Genomic DNA, 24,869 nt, shown 5'->3' with positions numbered 1-24,869 from the left:
AAAAGAATATCACCTTTTTCCTCCTTTTGCTTGGTTTGTTTTTATTTTTTGAAATGAGAATCTATGCATTTATGATTCTATGCTATTTCAAAAAAAATATATTATTTATTTATTTATTTATTTATTTATGCAGGCACTGAATAGAAGAAATGAGCACAGGTAGGAGAATAGCTTTTGATGAAAGAGTGCATAGGTTGTGTGAGCTATAGTCAAAACAGATGCAGGTGTGACAGGTTAAGAGCAAAGCTGCTTCACAGGAAATGTATAGATGGCAACAAAATGTAAAATGTTTGAAGTGGCTGAAAGAAAGAATACCAAATGATTGCACATCATCAGCATAATAAAAGGAGCGCTTAAAAGGAAGCCAACTTTGTCTAAAATCTGGGAGCACACATACTAAGAACAGAAGGAAACCGAGTTCAACAAAGACAAAGAAGGACTAATTACTCCCATAAGCGTATGCTTTTCAGGACAAGTGTGATTCTTCTCCTTCTCACTAGAGAATGCAAAGATTTCCCAGACTTTGCCAAGAAGCCTAACCACAAATGTACATTTTAATGCTGTAAACTTTGATTAAAGTACATTTTGGTGTTCTCTCCATGATAAAGCAAGTTGGCCCTGCTTTTAGCTTGTATTTAGACAAGGGATGGCACTTGTCTATGGTGTTTGCAGCTTTGCGTTCTTGCTTTGCAGAAGACGGTTAAGTCCATCAACACAGGGATTGCAGCACCCCGGCTTAGCTCCTTGCAGTAACCGCCTTCCCATCTCACACACAGGTCATATCCCCAGTCTTCTACCCTTCAGCTCTACCTTCACTGAACTCTCCAGGTACAGCCACTTAAGAGTGAAGCAGCACCAAGGTGCGCAGACAAATTACACTTCATGCTTTATTGTTCAGTGAAGGTGAATAATCGGTCAAGCCACCCCAATGAGTATGTGCAAGAGATTCCTTTCCACTTTTTAATAATGCTTATCTAGGTAAAACCCATGCACTTAAAACTACTACAATAATTCATTAATCCATTCTTCTTGGGACCGTTAACTGTTGTTTCAACAGAGACTTGAAAGTTGCTTTAAGGTGTCATAAAACCCCATGCCTGGGTGGCTCAGTTGGTTAGGCGACTGCCTTCAGCTCAGCTCTTGATCCTGGAGTCCCAGAATTGAATCCTGCATCGGGCTCCCTGCAAGTCTGCTTCTCCCTCTGACCTGCCCCCTTCTCATGCTCTTTCATTTTCTCTCTCTCAAATAAATATATAAAATCTTTTTAAAAAAAAAAGTATCTTATTAAAAAAAAAAGCATTATATAGCCCCAGACTTCACTGGGGCTTTGCATGTAAAGCTCTAGTTGGGCACCTTCGCATTTGGGAAGTCTCAGGGAGCCATGTCTAACCCTCAGACACCATGTGGAGTAGACACTCCCCTTCGTTCACCTCATTCACTTGCTAGACCCACCATAGAACACTCTGTTCCATTCTATGACTGCTTCTGACTTAACCATAGGACATGCTCCGAAGGGTCTGCCTGAACTGGCAATATGAGGGAGAAGCAATTTGGAGGAAAGGTTAGTAAAATGTTAAAGCAACTTTTCCTTCCTTCCCATCAAAGGATCTGAAGGACTAATGGCCTTTAGAGTAATACGAAATTCCATACCAGACATGCCAGCTTTACGCTCATGCCTGTTTTCAAACCCAGAAAAAAGCATGAATCATTTTCTTTCGGGATATAGAAGGAACGAGAAGCCATGGATGGAAACAGTAAGACCAGAACAGAAGAAACTATTCCTGGAATTCCAGATAATTGGAGAAACAGACTGATTGGGAAGCACTCTTAGGACCTACATTTCTTTATAGAATAGTTAACCTGGCAACAATATTCAGGACCCACAGCCCCCAACCCTGCCAAAAACCCTCTGTCCATTCTTTCCTCCATCCTCATTTCCATTCCTAGCTTCAGAGCTGCATGTCGGATCCCTTACTTTCCTCGAAAACTTACCCTCTAGGCAGTCTGTCTCTGGCTACATTCAGAGGTCTAGATTAGAAAATGTATCCATAGTTGCTACCCTCCAAAGTGGATAAGCTTGAGAGAAAAAAGGGAGTCCTTAATTTTTTTTTAGCATCCACACTATGAATTTTGAATAGATCCTATCATGGAAATGTATGTTCATCATAAGAGCCATAAAGTATTCCATAATTAATGAGCCTTTGTAGGCTGGCCTGGGGTATCCATCACAGATGATTTAATTTCTCTGTGAAATTACATTTTTGGTAACTTTTATTTAGATAAGATTTCAAAGTTATGGACTAGTTACAGGAATACTACAGGGAATTCCCATATAGCTTTTACTCAACGTAGTTTACATTGTATGTGTGTATACAGAGAAAATATTTTTTTTGAATTTTAATTAACTTACAAACTTAGAACACAAATTATTACTAAATTGGGGTCTGCTTAAAAATTTGATAAGGAAGATCAAATTTTATGCTTTTAAATTTCCTTTAATTCATATCATTTTTTTGTAACTTTAAGGGTTCAATTACAGAAAGAAAAATGTATTTAAGTCTTTATTTTTCTTTTACACATGTTTATTAATTCCATTTAATTGTGAGACTATAACTTTGTTTTCCCAAGGCCTATGGCACTTTCGAATAATAGGATTGGTATTTAACAAGCTACAGTCAGTGCTTCAAGATCCTGGGCTATCATTTAGTACATAAATTGTCATGTAGCTCTCATAGTAAACCTGGGATACTAGAGGCCAATCAATAATGACTTTTTATTCCTGAGGTCACCAGGCTAGTGTATCTAAACTCTACAAGTACTGATTTAAAAATTATAATGTTCATCTTTCTCTTGTTTTGAAATCGAGCTCTTTTTAAAAATCAGATCTGTATCCCAACCCAAACTTGCAGGTTATTTAGCTCTTCAGAGAACTTAGACTAGTATTATTAAAAACAGAAGTTCCAACTCCAGAAAAATGTTTAAGAATTTTCTTAATGAAACCATAGCATCATCTTCTTCATCAATACTAACATTCTCTTCAAAAAAAGATTGAGATCATTCAACTAGAGTTAAAAAAAATTCACAAATGTGTACTTTGAGAAGAAAACTTGATGACTCTTAGGACATCTGTACACACCAAAGTGTCCAACACAAATTTAAAAATAAGCTATTAGCAAAAAGAACAAGTCTCATTTCCCACTTCTGAACTTAGGTTTTCTCACTGGAACTTTGTACGGCTCGGGATGGCAATGCAGGATGTCTGCTGATATAAATCCAAATTTCTGGGTGTGTGTGCTTAAATGTTTTACTTCTGGACATTATGGTATATCCATATCCCTCTTTACTCTCATGTTGATTCTCATTAAATTAAATTAGAATGATATTATTGCATTTTAATATAGGCTATAACCCTCATTTATCCCAAATATCATGACACAAAAATGAATTACTAGGAATTAAACTACTAATAAGAATTAATATAGCCTTCACAAAAGTGCAGAATAGAAAAATGTCAAACAAAAGGTAGTATTTATTGATATGACACATTACATTATGGCAGATATTTTTATAAAACAAACTTTGATATTTATAGAAGAACTACTTTATAGTCATATTGCATCTAACCCATAATTGCTTATTTCCTTAAAAAAAAAAGTGCAACAGAAAAAAATACCCAACCTATTTTGTTACATACACCAACAGTGAAATGAAGAAATATAATAAAATGCAGAGCTGAAAGGTTCAAAGAGCTAATGGTACCAAAGACTCTAATTTCTATTTGGAAAGCTTTTGTGGGGGCACACTATCACAAATGCACTTTCACAACCACGGCATTCCACCAGGACACAAGACTACAGGTCACTCCATCGGACCGTGCAGGTCAGGGCACTACACCTATCTGACATATGTACAATATGCTAAATTGTGAGTACAGGTGATAAGTGATGGGGATAGTAACAGAAATATTCCCCAGAGGTCATTTTTGAGGTTCCTTTCCTTTTTTTTTTTTTTCTTCTGAAGACTTGAAGTGTTGAAGTGAATACATTTTTATCATGTTAAGTGGAAGAAAAAGTAGATCGTGATTTAGCTCCTAAAATTTTAATACTGTTCTTAGTCATCCGCAATCATAAAGTGCTTTCAGAGATTCCGCACCTGCTCATAGGAGTCAAAACCCAAAGACTAATAAGCAGATATGTATTTTGCTAATCTATTCCTGAGGCTTTGCCCAAGAAATTGGCATTGCCATCTTCAACATCTTTCTTCTGGAACCACGGTTTTGAATTTGTTACTGGTTGATAAGCTTCCAGAAAATGACAGATTCCAGGAATTTCACTGGGGAAGTTTGGTGGAAGTTCCTCCCTTGATCGAGGGGTAAACACAAAACCAGGGCAGTCTTTGAGTAATCTGAAAAGATTAAAATAAAAATATTAAAATTAGAATCTAATACAGATGTAACCGTCTACTCAAGAAAAAACAACTTAACTAAATCAATATTCCTGACAAACAGATCTTCCTTGACTTATGATAGGGTTACATCTTCATAAGTTGAAAATGTCATAAACTGAAAATACTATAAATTGAAAATGCATTTCATACACCTAACCTAGGAACATCATAGCTTGGCCTGGCCTGCTGTAATGTGTTCAGAACACTTTTTTTTTTTTTAAATATTTTATTTATTTATTTGACACAGAGAGAGAGAGAGAAAGAGAGAGTACAAGTAGGGGGAGCAGCACAGGCAAAGGGAGAAGCAGACTACCCACTGATCAAAGAACCTGATGTGGGCCTTGATCCATGATCCTGAGATCATGACCTGAGCCAAAGGCAGGTGCTTAACCAACTGAACCACCCAGGCATCCCTGTGCTCAGAACACTTAAAGTAGCCTGCAGTTGGGCAAAATCCTCTAATACATGGTCTATTTAATAATAAAGTGTTTAATAGCTCATGTAATTTGGTTAATATTTTATTGAAAGTGAAAAACAGAATAGTTAAGTTTATCAGTTGTTCATCCTCCTGATTGTGAACAAGACTGTCATGTGGCATATCATTAGTTAGGGAAAAGATCAAAATTTGAAATTCAAACTATGGTTTCTACTGAATGCATATGGTTTTCCCACCACTGTAAAGTTAAAAAATCATTAAGTTGCACCATCGAAAGCTGGGGACTGTCTGTATTAATAAACCAACCATTTTCAGTGTGATTGGCAGAAAGATCCCAATGATTTTAAAAATATCTTCACAGAAGAACAAAGAAGAATTGATTCACAAAAACAAAAGAAAATTCTCCAAATAATGTATTTCACTCACATTAGGAAATATATTAAATATTTTTGTAAAGATAAAATCAATAATTCATATAACAGTAAATTCACAGTAGTGGGAAAAAATGCAAAATAATCCAAAAGTCTAATAATAGCAAAAAACCCCCAACCCCATCCATAAACATAGTGTTTTAGAATAAGGCTTCCTAAGTTGAAAGAGAAAAGACATTGTTCATTTATTGGCTCATTTATTTTGTATATATTATGGGGAAGTAATCTAGGACAAGAGGTTGTGAAAGAAAAGTTCTGTATAAGATATATTACATATAGAAGCCTGGCGGCTCAGTCTTTAAGCGTCTGCCTTTGGCTCAGGTCTTGATCCCAGGGTCCTAGGATCAATCCCCACATAGGGCTCCCTGCTCTGTGGGAAGCCTGCTTCTCCCTCTCACACTCCCCCTGCTTGTGTTCCTCTCTTGCTATGTCTCTCTTTGTCAAATAAATAAATGAAAATCTTTAAAAAAAGATACACACACACACATCATATATATAATGTGATATATATTTCTATATATAATGTGACATACATATATATGATGTGAAAATAACATATGAATCTCTTGATAGAATTTTTATGAACTGTAGGTTAGTAAGACTAAAAGGAAAGTTAATTATACAAATTAACACTCTTCTTACTGTCTGGTATTTGAAATATTTCTTCTTATATTTATCTGTTTACCACATTTTATTATTTGCTATTAACTACTTGTCCACTGCAGTAAACTCACTTTATTGTATTTGCTCAGTTTTTAAAAAAGTTTTTATTTATATCCCAAGTAGTTAACATACAGTGTAATATTAGTTTCAGGTGCATAATATAGTGATTCAACACTTCCATACAACAACCAGTGTTCATCATAAGTACACTCTTTAATCCCCATCACCTATCTCCCCCACTCCCCCAACGACCTCCCCTCTGGTAACCAACAGTTTGGTCTCTGTGGTTAAGGGTCTGTGTCTTGGCTTGCCTGTGTCTTGGCTTGCCTGAGAGAGAAAGGCTCTCTCTCTCTTTCTTTTCCCTTTTGCTCGTTTGTTTTGTTTCTTAAATTCCACATACAAGTTAAATGCATTTTAAGTTCCAGTCCTACTGATGAAGTTACTTGTTCCTCTTTCTATTTCCTTCCTTAGCTTTCTGTCAAAAGCAAACTTTTTTTTTTTATTTTTTTAAAGATTTTATTTATTTATTCATGAAAGACACAGAGAGAGAGAGAGGCAGAGGCAGAGGGAGAAGCAGGCTCCCTGCTGAGCAGGGAGCCCGATGCAAGGCTAGATCCCAGGACTAGATCCTGGGTCATGCGCTGAGCCAAAGACAGATGCCCAACCATCTGAGCCACACAGGTGCCCCAAATGCAAACTTAGTAAGCATTTCTCTAACTTATTATTCAGGTATATGTATTCAGGACAGGAAATGTTGGTAGTTCTGAGCCCTAAACCAACTTCCACAGAAAACCACATATATTATACATTCCCGACCAAACCATGACCTCCGCCTCATCAGCTTGTGACGTCATGCCTTAATGTAACAGAAGATGGCGCTGCATTAGATTTGGTACCGTGACACCCTATGTACTGAAGAAACCAACCAAATAGAAATCTAGGTTTCAAAAATGGCAGAACTCAAGTAGAGAAGAACATGTGAATATTCAATTAGCTAATTTTAAAAAGCTTCATCAATAAATATGCAATCTGCAAAATAATTAATGAAATGATGCTTTAGTCATGATCCATAAATATCTGCATGCCTATTATTTATAAGGCATAATATTTGGTAATACATAATAAGAAGTTTCTAATTTTATAGTATTAAAAGTATAAGCTTCAAAGTCTGGTGGATCTAGGCTGAGGTAGCAGCAAAGATGTCTGTTTTCTAACCTTTAAGATGGAGTAAAAATAGTACAGTTCTCTTAGGACAGCTGTGAAGATTAAATAGATAGATTAAACATGATGGGATAAGCGTCAATTAGTTATCAGTTCACACTCATCATATTGGTAACATCTGGGGAACAGAAACCTTCATATACTGTTGGTGGGATATAAATTGGGAAGACCAATTTGGACAGCGAATGGATGGTTAGTGAAGCTGGGCTGGACATAGCCTATGGTCTGGCAATCTGTGGGGTGTAGTATAGCTCTCCATGGCTTATTCAAGCTCTAGAGTACACAGACCTGTACTGCTAGACCTGGCTCAAACTGGCCTATGAGAGCCAACTGCTAAACATTCAGGGATTTTTATAGGACAATTAAACCATCTGTGGCTGAAACCTGCTGTGGTGGGAGTACATACGCCACAGAAATGGGCCAATGCTAAAAATCAAAGACTCTCCACTTTCCTCTTAATGCTGGTTTACCCGCAAAATGCTGCATTAGGACCAGCTTAACTAAATGAACTAAGTTTATAATTCATCAAAAAAAAAAAAAAAAAAAAAACTCAAAAACATAATAGGCAGCAGATTTAAGGCAAGTCGTGAAAGGATATGGACAAGTTGGACGGGCATCTATTTTCCTCTGGTTTTGTTTTTCTACCTGGAGGAACCTAAATGAGAGTGACACTCTTGGCCTCTCTCTGCCCACTTTCTTTCCTGGTAGTGAGTTTGGGAGAAGCTGCTGAGCCTGCTCTTCTCGGTGCCTTCCTGCCTCTCTTTGGGAACCCTCCTGTCTGTGGGAAATGTATGCTCTCAGCTGCTCCTACAAACCCTAAGGGGCACACAGAGTCCAGCCTGTGAGATAGCAGTGGTTTGTGGGGAGAGGGTGCAAATTTTCTTTCTTTCTTTCTTTTTTTTTTTTTAATAAAACAGGGATCTGGGGGGCCCTGGGTGGCTCAGTGGGTTAAGCCTCTGCTTGCCTTCGGCTCAGGTCATGATTTCAGGGTCCTGGGATCGAGCCCCACATCAGGCTCTCTGCTCAGTGGCGAGTCTGCTTCGCCCTCTCTCTCTGCCAACTTGTGATCTTTCTGTCAAGTAAATAAATAAATAAAATCTTAAAAAAAATAAAACAGGGATCTGAAAGAAAAATGACAGAATACTGACATTTATTAAATATTAGTATTGGTCACACGGGTGGCCATGGGTGTCATATTTTCTTTTTTTTTTAATTTTTCTTTCTGTAGGTTTAAAATGTTTAAAAATTACTTATAAAGTGCATAAAACTATAAAGGTTTGATAAATAACAATATATAAAATTAAGACCTTTCTTTTTTCTGTCTATATCAACCCAGACTTTCCTAATGAATATGGTGATTATAATCATAACCTTATGTTTAAATTTATGTAAAACATTCAGCACTTGGAAGTGGCTTTAAAGTATACCATTTGAATTTAAGTGCCTTGCTCACGAAGACTCCTCTGAAAAGCTCTGTGTTTGGGACTGTACAGCCTGTCTTCTGAATACAAATTCTATCCTTCTTAAAGAAACTTACAGGTAAACACAATTAGAGTGTCACGGAGCTAGAAATGTTCATTAAATCATCTTTAAGAAAAAATCATATTTTTTTTTTACAGATTTATTTATTTATTTGAGAGAGACAGAGAGCATGCAGGGAAGAGGGGCAGAGGGAGAAAAGAATCTTAGTCAGGGTCGGTGCTCAGCGTGGAACCTGATGTGGGGCTCAATCTCCAGACTCTGAGATCACCACCCTGAGATCACCACCTGAACTGAGTCTCAGAGTCTGATGCTTAATCATCTGTGCCACCCTGGTGTACCAAAAAGATCAGAAGTTTTAAGGAAAAGAGGTTGGAAAAATAATACCACTTAGATGAAAGTCTCATGGACGCCAGAGCCAAGAAAAGCAACAAAAGTTTCAGGGCAGATATCCACATATGGTGGGAGTTTCCTTTACTCTCTCTTGACCAGATACCATTTTCCCCAAATTGTCATAATAACTCTCCTTTTTTCTGTCAGCTCTCTATAATCTCTTTCTTCTCTTTGTTCCTTCCCTTTACAGAACTGAAGTCTTGTTTATCTTTTATTAGGTTCTCAGATCTTTCTTGCAAACAGCAGTTCCTGGTTGTACTTTCCCACCCACCCTGGGCAGTATCCATTTATATCCCTCAGCTGCCATTTTTGTCTTTAATGATCCCTGGATCACCACATAAACCTGTCTCATTAATCCACTGACCTGAAACTTGGACAATATTTAGTCTCGTCCCAGTTTTCTGCACTTCAGTGAGATCAAACAAGAGGGCAGAACATTGTCCCTGAAAATAAAACTCCTGGTGCCATTTAGAATGAAGGAATGTGTAACTGTCGTAACACAGCAACATTCTAAATTACTAATTAGACCCCGGAGTGAAAGGTAAGATTTGAAGTTTAGGATTTTGAAGGATTTTTTGTGCGTGTTTGGGTACGTATTCTGTATCCTGAATTTACAAGTTTTATAAGTGTACCAAGGATACAGTTACATGTGTACATACAATTTTTTTTGACAAGTGTCACCCCAGATTTCAACCGTGAAGTTCTCCAAAGAAATAATTAGCTTTTATATTTGTACCACTTTTAGTGGAGTCTACTGTTTGTCCCAAACTTTGATAGAACTGGAATTATGTCTCTATTTCACAATCCAGTTGTTAAATTTCACAAAGCCTGTACTTTTGATTGAAATTTATATTATCAATTCTAAATTTTCCTATCATTTGGAGAAAAAAATAAGATAGTTTTTAGAAGAAAGACTTTTAAAATGTGGCTAAACGTATTCCACATTAAATACTTATTTCTTGCCTAAATAAAGCATTTTAACTACCACTTGCCCTTTAGAGAAGACATATATATTTCTTATATGAAAGCAAGAGGTAAGTAAATTAAAAAAGGAAAAAAAAATACCTTATTTGTCTACAAAAGATAGAAAGAAATTTAGTAAAAACACTGATGTTCAGTATCAATTAAATTTTCATTATCCTTTATAGATGTGCATAAAAATACATACTAAGAAATAATTAAAAAAAAACACAAAAATGTGAATAGTTACTGTCTCTGGATAGTGAGATTATCAACTGTTTTTATTTCCTTTGTAACTTTCTGACATTGTAAATTTTCTAAAATGAGAGAGCATATATTACTATTATAATCAAAAAATAATTTATTAAAAGGAAGGTGGCACTATGTATGGTGTAAAATCTTGTATGTGCATGCCCAGTAACATTGCCTATATGATGAACCTAAGCATTTAAGCTATGAGCCTTCTCCTGTTGCTGAAGATGTATATCAAAGTGTCATAATACTCTGTTGGAAGACACGAGATCTTAAAGTACATTTTGGGAGTAAAAAGAGTAGCAGATATCAATGTCTCCTATCAAGATTTAAGACAACCAGGCTTTGAAAAATGAAACAAAGGAAGAATTTGAAAAGTTTTGTCTTGTAATTCCTGAAAACAATTAAAATAGAAGAACTAGAAAATACTCTTTTTTCTATATGAAGGTTTGGTTTTAAGGATACATACACACCCAAGGACTCCTCATGGTGTCCATACACATATATTACATTATTGAACACTCAATAGCAGTGAAATGACAAGAAACTACTCAAGTTATCTCAGGACTATCAGCCTCACTTCCTCCAGAAAGCAGAGTCATATCCTCTAAGGACTTGAGTTCCTCTCCTTACATGGCTTATCTGGGAAGACTCTGAGGCTATTACTATTACAACTATCTCCAAGGACTTTTCCAATTCTCATGCTAGAGTGACTCATTTTCATATCAAAGAGTGGTCCGTCAATCAATAAATACTTATTGCTTTCCTACCGCATCCCAGGTACTGATCTGGGAACTGGGGCTATGAAGTGTAGACCACCAGAGGCTGACACACTCTGAGGGGAGGCAGGCAATAAACACGGAAAGAAAACACCATTTCAGACACAGGTGTGAGCTAAGAAGCAGACACATGTGTGAGCTAAGAAGATGAAAAAATAAAATAATGTGAGGCGTGTGAGGCGTGTGAGGCTAAAGTTGTTCCTCTAGCTATGGCAGTTAACTAACCAGTGTCTCTTTGAAGGGGTGACATTCGACTTAAGCTCTAATTATGAGGAAGAAGATGACGCAGGATGATCCAGGGAACAAGGAGAAAGCAGAGGCACAGCCAGTATCCTCAATTCAGGAATGGGTGTAGCAAGTCTGAAGGGAAAAAGGCAGGTCAGGGTGGCAGGGTGGCAGTGAGCGAAGGAGAAAGTGGAAGAAAATAAAGTGACACAACACAGGCTGGCAGGACATTGATCAAAGAGGACATTTTGGCCTCATTTGGTAACATACTTCAATTTTATTCTGGCTGCAATGGGAAGCCATTGCGGGGGTTTTGACGCAGGAGTGACGAGACTGGATTTATACTTGAGAGAGACGATCTGGCTGCTGTGTGGGGGATGGACTGCGGGGAGGAGGTGGACCAGAAAGCAAGCAGAAGAGTGAGGGTGATCCTGGGTTGGCTGGGGTGGGACAGAGGAGGGAGGCGTGCCTTGGGGTGTGGTGCGGAAGAAAGTGAAAAAAGATGTATTCAGGATATAATCTGTGGGTGGATGTGGTAAGCTGCGAGGGGGAGAAAGCGATGACCGCCCTGAGATTTAGAGTCTAAGATGGTGGTGCCATTTTAAGGAGATTGATAAAGCAAGCTAGGCTGGGAGGGGAGTGGATTTCATCAGGCTACTGTATGTAATACTGGTTCTAAGATGATCAAGATAATTTAAATTTGTCAATTAGCCATCTGAGCAGAAATATAGAATACGATATATGAGTCTGTAGCTTAGTGAAGAATTGTGGGATGGGCTAAGAATAAAACAACAAAAAACAACAGAAAACAAACAAACAAACAAAAAACCTGTGAGTCAATAAAATTCAGACACAGAAGACAATGGGGACAGAGCTCCGGGCATTTTGAAGGTAAGGTGGGGAAAAGAGCAACAACACAAAACACTGAGACAATGAAGTCAGGGTAATGAGGAAACGAGGTGAGTGTGGAGTCACAAAAGCCTAAGGAAAAAATGTTCAACAGAGGGACTGCTCAAGCTATTCAGCTGCCATTGAGATGTTGAGGAAGATAAGGGGGAGGAACTGACCATGATTTTAGCAAGGAACACCGATGACCCCATTAAGAACCATGTCAGTGGAGTGCAAGAGACACATGCTGATTGGTGTGACTCAGAGAGCCAATGGGAGGTTAAAAAAAAATAGAGCCAGTGAGTATGAAGAACTCTTGCAATGAGTTTTGCTGGAAAAAGAACAAAACTATGGTGGCGGTGTTGGGGGTGGGTAGCTGAAATATGCTTGGAAACAAGGAAGATACTATTTTAAGAAGTCTAATAGGAAGACACGCCTGTTTTCTGATGGGAATAATCACTTCACTGGAGAAACTAATCATAGAGAGAAGCCAGGTATTTTCAGGAGACAAGTTCTTGAGAAAGCGAGAAGTGGTCACACTCAGAGCAAACTTGGGGGGATCGTCTGGAGGAGGAGCAGGCAAGATGGCGGCACTGTCACCAGAGCAAGAGTCTGTGACCAGGGCTCTGGAGGGGGTGGGTAACTAGCCTGATGGGGTCTGCCCCTGGGCGAAGGTGGTGATGCACTTATCAGATGCATTCCTGTCTTCTCTGGTGAAACAGGAAAAGAAGTTATCAACTCTAAAAAGAAAGGCTGTGAAGTTTTCAGGAGAACGAAGATGCTATAAAATAGCTTTCTCTGAGAACAGGAATGATAACTTTCTGGGTATAGTTTGGTACGTTAGCTACCACTTATGTCTGGAACACATTTTGCCATTCAAGCTTTTCTGTTAGAACTGGATTCTTAACATGAGATGGAACGTCTCCCCATCTGGCATCTGAGCTAAAGGCATGTTGAGGACCATGCCCTGTAAGTTGTGGGGCCCAGGCTAAATCTGGGTGGCCAGCGCCGGAAGGTGCTGCTGTCCGAACGGCCAACCAAGTATGGAGAGCATGAATCCGTGCTTTGAGAAGAACAATGGAGGAAGATGGGACGTGAGTCAAGGAGCCCCCTGGGCAACAAGCACCTCAGACTTCTCAGGAGGCTGAGTAATTTTTAAAAAGGCGAGGATAGTAAAGTTACTGCTTTTCTCTTTCTTGTCAGATTATCTAAGCAAGAAAATGCTATGGAGGATAATATAAACCAATGGGAAAACAAGACAACAGTGTATAAGTGAAAAGAAGGGATTTGACATTTAGTGCAAACTGTACCTGTATGTTGTTGGGCTGACATTGATTTTCCGTGGAACACTGCAGGACTCAAATTTGTTCGCCAAGGTGACGTTGTTTCCGAAAAGACAGTAACGAGGCATTTTAACGCCAACAACGCCAGCAAAAACTGACCCGGAGTGCAGTCCAATTCGCATCTGAAAGCCCAAAGTCACACAATGTCCTCATCATTGGTAAAACACTTCTCGATCACTGGTCCATACCAGATGAATGCCCTTTATATGATTTTACCCTCTGCTGTCCGTACACCATTCTGCTCTTCTGCAAGACATCCTGCCTGCTTCCCTCTACTCACATCCAGTTAAAAATTACTTGTACAGGGCGTCTGGGTGGCTCAGTGGGTTAAAGCCTCTGCCTTTGGCTCAGGTCATAATCTCAGGGTCCTGGGATCAAGCCCCACATCCTGCTCTCTGCTCAGCGGGGAGCCTGCTTCCTCCTCTCTCTCTCTCTCTCTCTCTGCCTACTTGTGATCACTGTCAAATAAATAAATATAATCTTTCAAAAAATATTCCTAGTACAAAATCTGTCAGACTTCTTAACTCTTCTCCACTATGCAATTAGGTCTGTTCCACAAAGCATTTTTGTTTCAGCTGCCTTCAATGTCTGAAACATATTTCTATGCATTCCTATCACAGTCACCAGAATGACAAGGCGAAGCGTCTGTACGCTTCTGTTTATGGGAACCTGCTCTGTCCATCAAGGGAGACAGACAGAATCCTGGCCCCCAAGGGTTGTTTCCCAGCGCACGGTCAGAGAAGGGCAGGAGATGCCACTCTTAGAATATAAAGGATAAAAAGAACTTTATGGCAAACATTTCCCCCCTCTTAATGATGAACATGAAAGGAGAAAGGAATTGTGATACTTAAGTAGAACACACCACAGACAGAGGAAGCAGAGCTGAAGTGGCTTAGACCCGCATCACTATGACTACATACACATTTTTGTTAAACCCGCCCAAATGCGTGGAAAACCAGAGTTGGGCCATATCCAGAATTAAGGTGAGGTCTGGGATATGCTGGGGTGAAAGTTTAGGAATTCTGAAGGTTACCAGTGATTTGGAGAACAATTAAAACAATATTTTAAACTGGCATCTTTTATAAGTTCTGAATTATTGATCTCAGGGGATGTACAAATTCTGAAATTGCTGCTACAAAACAGTAAGCTAAAGTCGGGATATTCTGTATGACAATTGGGTACAACATTCATTCTTTTCAAGTCCTCTGTTCAGCTGACAATTTAAAAAAAGTTTTGTTAGGTATATGCATTTTAAACAAAGGCCAAGTACTCAGCGATTTAATGTTATTCAGAATTTGGAAAACTCTAGTTTTGTCTAGTTTTACAACTGATTTTAGGTATCTGCTAAGAATGTTCCAGAATCATTTGCTTATAAAATGTCAAATCATGAATTTTGCACCATTTTCAAACAAAAGCACTATAGTATGAATTAGGAGACCTGCATCTGCCACAAAAATCTGTGACTTTCTGTGAGTCTCTTTAGGTCTTGCTCAGTGTTTCCTCATCTATAAAATACAGGATTGAACTAGTTTTAGAGTCCCTTCTTTGTCACAATCTCATCTTAATCAGCAAAGCTTAGACATCCGTTACATCTGGTATTTTCTTCTTTAGGAGAATATGTTTTTGTACATATACCAACTGATCAATATAAGCAAAAGTCTATCATCTCTGTAAAAATACAATTTTAGTTTATAATTTAGATCAGGCTCTCTCCTGGTTAAACCTGTTTCTCTCTCTGTACTTAGTTATTCTAGCTTTGTCTTGATAAATTTGTAAGACTTCCTTCTATTTCATAATCAATCAATCCAAACAAGGCAGATAAAGTAAAAGGCCTTTAGTTCCTCCCATGCCACCCCCGCTCCTTCTCTTCCCTTCTCCCGTTCTGAATTTCGCTCTCAACTCCACAACTTTCTTATCAGGGAACTCTTCATGTTCACCAGCAAATTCACAAATTTCATTTCAAATTCGTAAGAAAAAGACCCTACATTTAAGATGCACAGCACGTCCTTAACAGAAAGCGGCTGGTGCAATCTTCCATTTGGGGACCACGTTTGACACAGCACATGTCTCCTCACAGATGCCTTGGGAGGAGGAAGGAGGGGACAGGAGTCCTTTTCCAAATTTACTTTGCACTGACCGACTTCCCCTGTCGCATTCGGCCCTCTGGTTTCTATCAACACTCCACCTGCAGCTTTCTTTTTTTTTTTTTTTTTTTTTTTTTGCCTTTGTGCCCTTTTTTTTTTTTTTTAAATTTTTTATTTTTTATAAACATATATTTTTTATAAACATATATTTTTATCCCCAGGTCTGTGAATCACCAGGTTTACACACTTCACAGCACTCACCAAATCACATACCCTCCCCAATGTCCATAATCCCACCCCCTTATCCCCAACCCCCTCCCCCCGGCAACCCTCAGTTTGTTTTGTGAGATTAAGAGTCACTTATGGTTTGTCTCCCTCCCAATCCCATCTTGTTTCATTTATTCTTCTACCCACTTAAGCCTCCATGTTGCATCACCACTTCCTCATATCAGGGAGATCATATGATAGTTGTCTTTCTCTGCTTGACTTATTTCGCTAAGCATGATACGCTCTAGTTCCATCCACGTTGTTGCAAATGGCAAGATTTCATTTCTTTTGATGGCTGCATAGTATTCCATTGTGTATATATACCACATCTTCTTGATCCATTCATCTGTTGATGGACATCTAGGTTCTTTCCATAGTTTGGCTATTGTGAACATTGCTGCTATAAACATTCGGGTGCATGTGTCCCTTTGGATCACTACATTTGTATCTTTAGGGTAAATACCCAATAGTGCAATTGCTGGGTCATAGGGCAGTTCTATTTTCAACATTTTGAGGAACCTCCATGCTGTTTTCCAGAGTGGCTGCACCAGCTTGCATTCCCACCAACAGTGTAGGAGGGTTCCCCTTTCTCCGCACCCTCGCCAGCATCTGTCATTTCCTGACTTGTTGATTTTAGCCATTCTGACTGGTGTGAGGTGATATCTCATTGTGGTTTTGATTTGTATTTCCCTGATGCCGAGTGATATGGAGCACTTTTTCATGTGTCTGTTCGCCATCTGGATGTCTTCTTTGCAGAAATGTCTGTTCATGTCTTCTGCCCATTTCTTGATTGGATTATTTGTTCTTTGGGTGTTGAGTTTGCTAAGTTCTTTATAGATTCTGGACACTAGTCCTTTATCTGATATGTCGTTTGCAAATATCTTCTCCCATTCTGTCAGTTGTCTTTTGATTTTGTTAACTCTGGTTTCTCTTCAGATCGCATAAATCTTTCGCCTTTTACACCTGCAGCTTTCTAAGCCAGAGCGTGTGGACGGTAGTAAGGAAATCAGCAGTGATAGGCGCTTTATACAAATGGCATGTTGGAGACACAAAGAGCTTGAAAAAAAAAAGGAAACATTTCCTATTCTTTCACTTTGATTCCATTCCATTGGGTCGTAGGGTAAGAAGGAGGGAAAAGGCTGGGTTCAACATATGGCTTCTATTATGAAGAGAGCCAAGGCTACACTTCTAAGTATTATAGTTTTGTATTTTACATTTTTTCTTTCTTTTCTCTATTATTTTATAGCATGCCAGATAGGATTCTATAGGACTTCAAAGTCCCCTTTCTTTTCATTTCTTTTTATTTTTTTTTAAGATTTTATTTATCTACTTGAGAGAGAATGAGAGATAGAACAGAAACAGGGAGAGAGGAAGAAGACAAAGTGGAGCTCAATCCCAGGACCCTGGGATCATGACCTGAGCCAAAGGCAGACGCCCAACTGACTGAGCCTCCCAGGCAGCCCTCAAAATCCCATTTCTGAACATCATCAATCGAGGACTGTCTTATAAAAATCAAGTGGCAGATTCACTACAAGTAGGACAAATAAAGGTGATCTTGTATTCTCTGAAATTAATGCCTAGCATGGTCATTTTATCTTCTCATCTGCAATAAGACATTATTTTGAGATAATGCAGAAACTTTAGAGTGTTACATGTTTTGGAAAATACTGGGGTGGATTAGCAGTCAATTTTCATTAGAGTGTAATGTCCTGCCCTACAGGGGAAATGATGTTTTCTAAACTTGTCTGCATTTTCTAGATGTATTTCGGTTGGTGAATCAAATATACTTGTAAGTGATTTGGAAGCCAGGATTTCTGCTGTGACTGCACCTCTGGGGCTTCCAAGAGCATGGACAGCTGTGGCAGCCTGTGGGTTTCCTACGGCGTGCTTAGCACAGAGTCCAGCTTCCAGTCACTCGTCTTGTGAGGGTCGTGATGCAGGATTTCCATGTTACTGATTCAAATTATATTAAGTGCAGTTTTGTCCTGCAGCCAGTAATAGAGGCAGCAGCTCTCTGAGCACAGTGGTTTCCTGCTGTGGCTGGGGCCGTAGAGTTCTGGAGCCAGCTTCTCCATCTCAGAAAAAGCAAGGACCCAAGTGCAGCTCTGGGAGTCATTTTTTTTGAAGGTTTCACTTATGGATGGCTTTGTTAGTCCTCTCAGTGATTCTGCACACCCCTAAAGACCCTATCGTAAATTTCTTCCGGCTTCAACAACTTCAGAGATTTTGCTCTCTGCAACTGACCCCAACTGAGGCACTATTCTTTGCATTTTTAATTATAATTATAATTTTATATATAAATTATATATACAATTATATATGTTTTATATATATAATTATAATTTATAATTATAATTTTATTTTCATCTTTAACTATAAATAATTAATAAGCATGTACTCTCCATGACATTTGCTGGGCAATATATGATCTGCCTTACCTTGATAGGTTCTCCGTGGGGAGACATGACTTCATCCGAGAGCTCCATCATCTTCAGGGCCATCAGCGCTATCTGAACAGCATGGGTGTCACTTTCTTTGTGTAGTCCCCCAGCCACACAGTACGCGTCGCCAATGGTCTCCACCTGCACGGAATAGATTTTCGGCATTACAAATACAAGTTCGGAAAGAATCATAGTGCGTGTCATAGAGCAGACACCGTAGTGTTTGGGCCCTCAGGAACATCAGAGTAAATCAGATACTCTCAGAAATGGCTTTCCCTTTCAGGAAATTCATCAAGTGGAGATGCCTTACATCAGGTGCTGCTCTGGAAGGCAGTGTGGTCCTGGGAGCACAACAGCAGGAGGCGGTGTCTCCTCCCAGACTAGCTGAGCGTTTCACTCCCTCCACCTCATGTCAAGTGCTCTGTAGAGGCCAATGATGTAATGTAAATGATACTGCGTGTTTGTAACAGTTTACTTAAAGATATTGGAATCACTTGCCGATTTTATAGCCTCTTAGAGTACAGTGTTTTGAACAGTCGCTGCTCAATCATTTCATATGAATTTAGTAAAAATGTATGCTATAAAGCTAAGACATTCTAGTTTTTCAAAAGGATTTGGGGATCCTCATAGTAACTATAAGGGGGTCTACAGGAGTATTAGTCACGAGGGATAGAAATCAAGATGTCGAACAATGGTGCTTGGAAGGCTATTGAAAACCAAGCTGCTATATAAATTCCAAGTGTTATCATTGTCATTACTGTTGTTGTAACAGAATTTTATCTGACCGCAATGCTGATGGCAAAGTTACCAGTTCATTTGAATCCACAAATAATCCACCAAATCATAATCACTGCGTTTTTCTCCTCCTCTAAATACTTATTGTAACTTACTAGATCGCATCACTCCTCTTATTCAAACTTTCTAGTGTGGAGGGATGGAGATGAGAAAGGAAAAATGAGAAAGTGATTCTCCATTTCGCTCAGAATCAATGCTGAAACTCGTAAAATGCCTCTAAAGTCCTTTTCACCTTTCTGCTAATCTCTGATTTTACTTCATCCTTTCTCTTGCTTACTTTGTCCCAGGGCCACTGACCTCCCGTCATCCCTCAAACATACCAAACATGTTCCCACTTGCTATTCCTTTGTCTTGAACAACCTGCACACGGCGACTTGGCGTGTCCCTCATTTCCTCCAGTGCCCGCTAAAACATTACCATGTGAGAAATACCTATCCCACCTGCCCTCTGTAAAATAGCAATCACCCTTACCTTCTGCTCTTCTCCTCAACTTTATCCAGAATAGCACACCCATTGGAATGCTAAAAGTTGACTCATTTGCTCATTGTCCCTTCTTTTCCCCAGTAGAATGTCAGCTCTCTCAAACTGCCTGTTTTACTAACTCCTAAATTACCAGTGCCCAGTATATTTGCTAACAAGTGAACCAGGTGGCAGTGCCTCTTGTAAGATTTTCTTCATCAATGAATATATAAGAAAGTGCCTAAAATAATGGCTGATGTATCTCAGGGGCCCAATAAGTGCACCTTATTTAATTAAAAGAAGTGGTGCTCTCACTCCTACTAGATGCTTATTCTCTCTGCTATCATAACACCTGTATACCTGTGTTCCCAACCAGGCATTCACCTTGTCACATGGAAATCTGGCATTGGTCAGCCCTGCCCTCCTATCCCCCACATAGGAGATCTTCTCGCTCAAGTTGACCAATCCTGGATGACAGTAAATATCTGCTATAACAATCAATAAATGAAAGCTGAATAAATTGAAAAATGAAAAGAAGACGAAAAGACAATAAGCAAATGAGATTAAACGAAATCCTGGTATAAACAGGTCCTGGGTGTGGCGGGGGAAGCTAGACTATTCCTTGGAAGCCACCACACTCACAGTCAAGCGTATGATTACACATACTGTGCATCTTACGTTTATCTCCCGGTGAAGACCCTTCCTGATCTACTCACAGCTGTCTCCAAGTATTTGCATGCAAAATCAGAAGTGAAGAGAAGGTGGAAATAAAGACAGAGCAGATGATTCACTATTTAGCTTGGGTTGTGGCTTGATTAGCTACGGAACTCTGTGACTACTATCCACATGGTAAGGAGCACAGATTCCGAATACTTGATTGGAATAACTGAATTGTTTTAGCTTCAACAAGCTGAAATTTGTAGAAGAGGGCCACTACCTCTGCTAGCCACCGTAGCAGTTATAAGGGAGAGTGAGGCTTTCTTCTTACAATTCCGAGAGGAGACAAGGTCAAGATAGAAACTATCTACAAATAACTATAGTAAATTGCACAAGAGGCCATCAAGCTTAACCTAACTAAAGCCAATTATTTTATCAGTAATTATACATGGAGTTTTGTGTTTTTTTTTTTTTTTTTTTTTTTTTTTCCCCAAGGGGATCATGGCTCTGTCTGGAATTTCCTGCTGGAAATTTTTAAAAGGAAGGTTTTAAGTTGGACATCTAGACTGGAACAAAGCAGAGGCTTATGAAGTCTCATAAATAATATTTGTTTTCTCCTCACTGATCTACTTATTTCATGTTGGATGAATCTCCAAAATGCCAGATTGTACAGGGCAAACTAAAATGGGATTCAAGCCACACAAATGAGAGGGGTGCTTTGTTCTTAATGCCAGTGACTAGAGTAATGTGAAAGACTTTAAATTAGTAAAAAAAAAAAAAAAAAAAGGGGAGGGGGAGTTAATTCTAGAAACACAGAACACAAAACACACAACTATTTCACTAGTTCTCTTATAGCCAATCAAGTTACATTTAAAAAAAAAGACTAGTACACATTAGGGATAATTACTTCCCTAATGAGCTTCCACGTGCCTAGATGCCCAGTTTGCAGTAGACTCATCCAGTAAGTCCTGCTACATCATGAATAACTGATACAATTTACCATCATCTTTGCAACAGGCCTGTTCCTGAAGCTTTTGGGATATAATGTATGTTATTCATATGTATAAGCTCCATAGGTGGATATTACTTTCTCTGTTATAGAAATGAGAAAGGCTATTTCACTTTCTCAGCTTACCGAACAAGTGGAGAACTAGATTTGAAGCCAGGCCTCTCTCTGCACCTACGTCTCTACCTTTGGCCTCAAATCTCCAATAATGCCTTAAGTCAGTGTTTTCTTCCTCTGACTCAGCCATTAAAAGCATCACATTAACTCCATACTGAGTTAACCTATTTGAAGATAATTTGTATAAGACCCATGTTTTTTTTTCTACTTTTCCTTTTACAGAGGATCACTTTTCTCCATACAAGTCATACTTGGAATGATCCCATGCTTGATAATTCAGCTCAGTTGCCACCATCAAGTGTCCCATTTACTGACTTTTAAATTGTCCCCGTTCAGGGGTCCTATGCCCCATCTTCCACTCAGCCTATCACCCCTTCACGCTATGCTTATTCTTTGAGAAGACAATGGGGCAGTCCTTTAATGGAATAATGATCTCAGTTTCTGAGAAGATTTGGCGCTATTTCTGGCTAGAGCACACCCACAGGATTAAGGCACAATGCCTGCTCCCAGGACGCGGCTTGCAGAGAAAGCCTTTCATCTGCATGGTAACTCAGTAACTAGGGGTCCTGGCTCTGGTGCTTTTCCTCAGTGACTTCTGCCTGTCCCATGGGCCTCGCCCTCCTCTGCCCCTACCTTGTAGACATCCAGCTCGCCGCACTGTTGGTCAAAGCGAGTGTAGAGTGCGTTGAGCATGGTGATGACCTGCAGCGGTGAGCACTGGGAACAGATGGCCGTGAACCCCACGATGTCAGAGAAAAGCATGGTGACGTCACTGAACTTCTTGGCTTGCACAACTTGCCCTTGCCACAGCTGTTGCGCAACCTCGGAGGGAAATATGGAGCACAGGAGATCCACCGTCTTCTTCTTCTCCTCCTCCAGGGCTTGGTGGGCTTGCTCGAGGGTGGCCTTCAGCTTGCCCAACCTCTTCTTCAGGCCATCTTGTGCTCTGGCCTGCTCCCCTATCAAGACTACATCCCTCAGTGCGTTGTGAATCGGGATGTCTGACAGGTAGAGCCCACGTCCTGTAAAATCTTCCAATCTGTCCACGCAGGGTGACCCCAAGAACAAGATAGCACTCGATTCAACAATGTAGATCATTTGGCCTTTGAGGTCCATAACCTGGGAAGTAAAGGCAAACCAACTGTGGTTTATTTCAGTTTCCAACATCTTTTTAGACAAAAGGAAAGGTAGAGATATGGTGACGATCTCTTTGTGTTTAAACTCGATTTTTTTTCCCACCTGCTAAAAAGGAACAATATGCTTTCTTATAGTTCCAATTGACTGTGCATTGTAAAATGCACATGGACATTTGGAGAATGGGTAGAATGGAGTAACTCTGCATAGAGATCATGATTTTCGTTAAACCACACAAAAAAATCTTGCTTCAAGTTTTTCTCACTAGGGGGAAGGCTGATATTTCTGCTATTATTTTCTGTTAGTAGTAGCAGATAGTGTAAAGGATTGTACCAAGGAAGCCTTGAGAGATGTGATGGGTAGGTGATCATCCTGGTTTACTGTATGAGTGAGAACAAATATGTGTAAGTGTGTTCTCTGCAGCAAAGAGTCAAAATTAACCCAGATGCCCTTCAGTAGGGGACTAGTTAAATAGAGGATAAGCATACAATGGGATTCTACACAGTCTCTGGAAAAAGGAAACAAGCCTACACACCATGACGTGGAAGAATACCCGAAATGTGTTGCTTAGTGAGAAAAAGGAAGTTCCAAATAGTATTTTGTTTTGTTTCACACACAAAAATGTATCCAATTAATGTCATTGATTTTTTGGCTGCAAGGAATACCTCTAAGTATTACCTATTTTGAGCATTTAGCTACATTGTTTTTGTGATGAAGAGTGTTAAAACTGTTTTTACTTTTGGAACAAACTACACATCTCCTGGAATTATGCATGTTTAAAAGTTATATACATATAAGCCTGAATGTTAGCTTTGCTCGTATAATCAACTATGATTTTGCAAACTCCTTCCTTGGACTAAATGACCACCCAGATTCTCTACCATGAGAAAAAGCCCCACAACATTCTCTAACAATTAAAAAAGTTACTGATTTTCCAAGTCTATTAAAAATTGATTTAAAGGGCCACCTGGGTGGCTCAGTGAGTTAAAGCCTCTGCTTTTGGCTCAAATCATGGTCCTGGTGTTCTGGGATCGAGCCCCAAGTCGGGCTCTCTGCTCGGCGGGGAGACTGCTTCCCCCTCTCTCTCTGCCTGCCTCCCTGCCTATGTGTGATCTCTGTCTGTCAAATAAATAAATAAAAATCTTTAAAAAAATGTATTTAAAAACCCATTTAGTTGTCTCCTCTAAGAAACAAGTAGTTTGTGTTTGTTTCTTGCAGAATAATGCCTCTTGTTAGGTATTTGATGACTAAAACCACATTTTTATATAAACATTTATCTAATTCGGTTTATAAAATACCCTGAGAGGATTTTAAAAGGTAGACCGCATCCAATAAATATTTTTCAAGTAATGAATCAAGTAACCAGCACATGAATGAAGAAAGGATGTTAAGTTTATTTCAGCCCTAAAATGCTACTAGAATTGTCTTAAACATAATGGGTGTTTTATCAAAATGTATGAAGTGATGCATATCTCTTTACTTTTTTGTTTCTAGTCCTTAAACAAGAAGTGATTTATTTCATATGCCAACCACGATGACATTTTCCTTACCCTTGAAGATTTCTTCACAGAGTTGTCCCACCTCCTCACTCGGACGACAAACTGCATGTTCAGCATAGCCATGATCCCACTAAACGTTTGGTTGATTTTGGGAGTCAGAATTTCAAAGTATTCATCAAAATTCGGCTTTCCTTGGAAGTCCTTCCTGTTCATCAGCCTTCTAATGCCATTGCCAAACTGCAGAATCGTCAAGTCCTTGTCAAACATGAAGTGGAAAGGAAAGGTCTTGCAGAAGAGGGACGCGGGGATCACCAGCGAGGACTGGGGCTTCCCCGGGGACAGGGATGGTTTGGTGCTTTTGATGTGGAGGGAGTATAACAGATAGGGCTGATTGACGAACTCGCTGCCGTCATTCCGGAAGCAAGGAGGCAGCAGGGACACCTCCACTTCGGTTTCGTACAACACGCGAGCAGCAGCCTTCATGATGCCAGGAAGAATCAGGGACGTGATTCTCTTAGGGAAAAAATAGTACACATTTAAGAAATTGTGGTCTTTATCCAGGCACAGAATGGAAGCGTCTTCAAACCTATCTCTCTTTTCTGCTTCTTGGCAGTGGCTGCTCTGTTTCAGGAGGGTGCTGAAGCTATTTAAAAAATCTTTGAGGGTTCCTCCAACCACACCTAGAATGTGTTCATCTTCCTCGTAACATATTTTGAACAGCTCTTCCCCGAGAGACTCTTTGACGATTTCCACTGGAACTCCTGAAAGCAAAGAATACATTTTCTGCCATATCTGGATCATTCTGGGAAGAGCTGCACGGTTACTACTATTTTTTAACACCGTTTGATTTGAGGATTTAGTGCCCTTTACCTCTGGTAACAAGAGTTTTGACCA

General features: G+C 39.4%; 1 protein-coding gene across 6 annotated transcripts in view; it reads right to left on the bottom strand.

Moving 5' to 3' along the window:
- Window positions 1-3,511: 3,511 nt before the first annotated feature.
- The window catches only part of GUCY1A1 (guanylate cyclase 1 soluble subunit alpha 1), a 62,378-nt gene continuing 41,020 nt past the window's right edge, over window positions 3,512-24,869 (bottom strand). For all 6 annotated transcript variants that reach the window (XM_059173789.1, XM_059173799.1, XM_059173808.1 and 3 more), the window contains 5 exons: window positions 24,027-24,736; window positions 21,976-22,461; window positions 18,306-18,449; window positions 13,484-13,638; window positions 3,512-4,404 (listed from right to left, as the gene is read on the bottom strand). In XM_059173789.1, coding sequence (XP_059029772.1) covers window positions 4,203-4,404; window positions 13,484-13,638; window positions 18,306-18,449; window positions 21,976-22,461; window positions 24,027-24,736 — 1,697 coding nt within the window. In that variant the 3' untranslated portion in view covers window positions 3,512-4,202. The remainder of the gene's footprint in view (window positions 4,405-13,483; window positions 13,639-18,305; window positions 18,450-21,975; window positions 22,462-24,026; window positions 24,737-24,869) is intronic.

This window comes from Mustela lutreola, chromosome 1 (genome assembly GCF_030435805.1).
Source record: "Mustela lutreola isolate mMusLut2 chromosome 1, mMusLut2.pri, whole genome shotgun sequence".
NCBI lineage: Eukaryota > Metazoa > Chordata > Mammalia > Carnivora > Mustelidae > Mustela > Mustela lutreola.
Note: the sequence above shows the minus strand (reverse complement) of the source record. Positions and strands in the feature narration are given on the sequence as shown.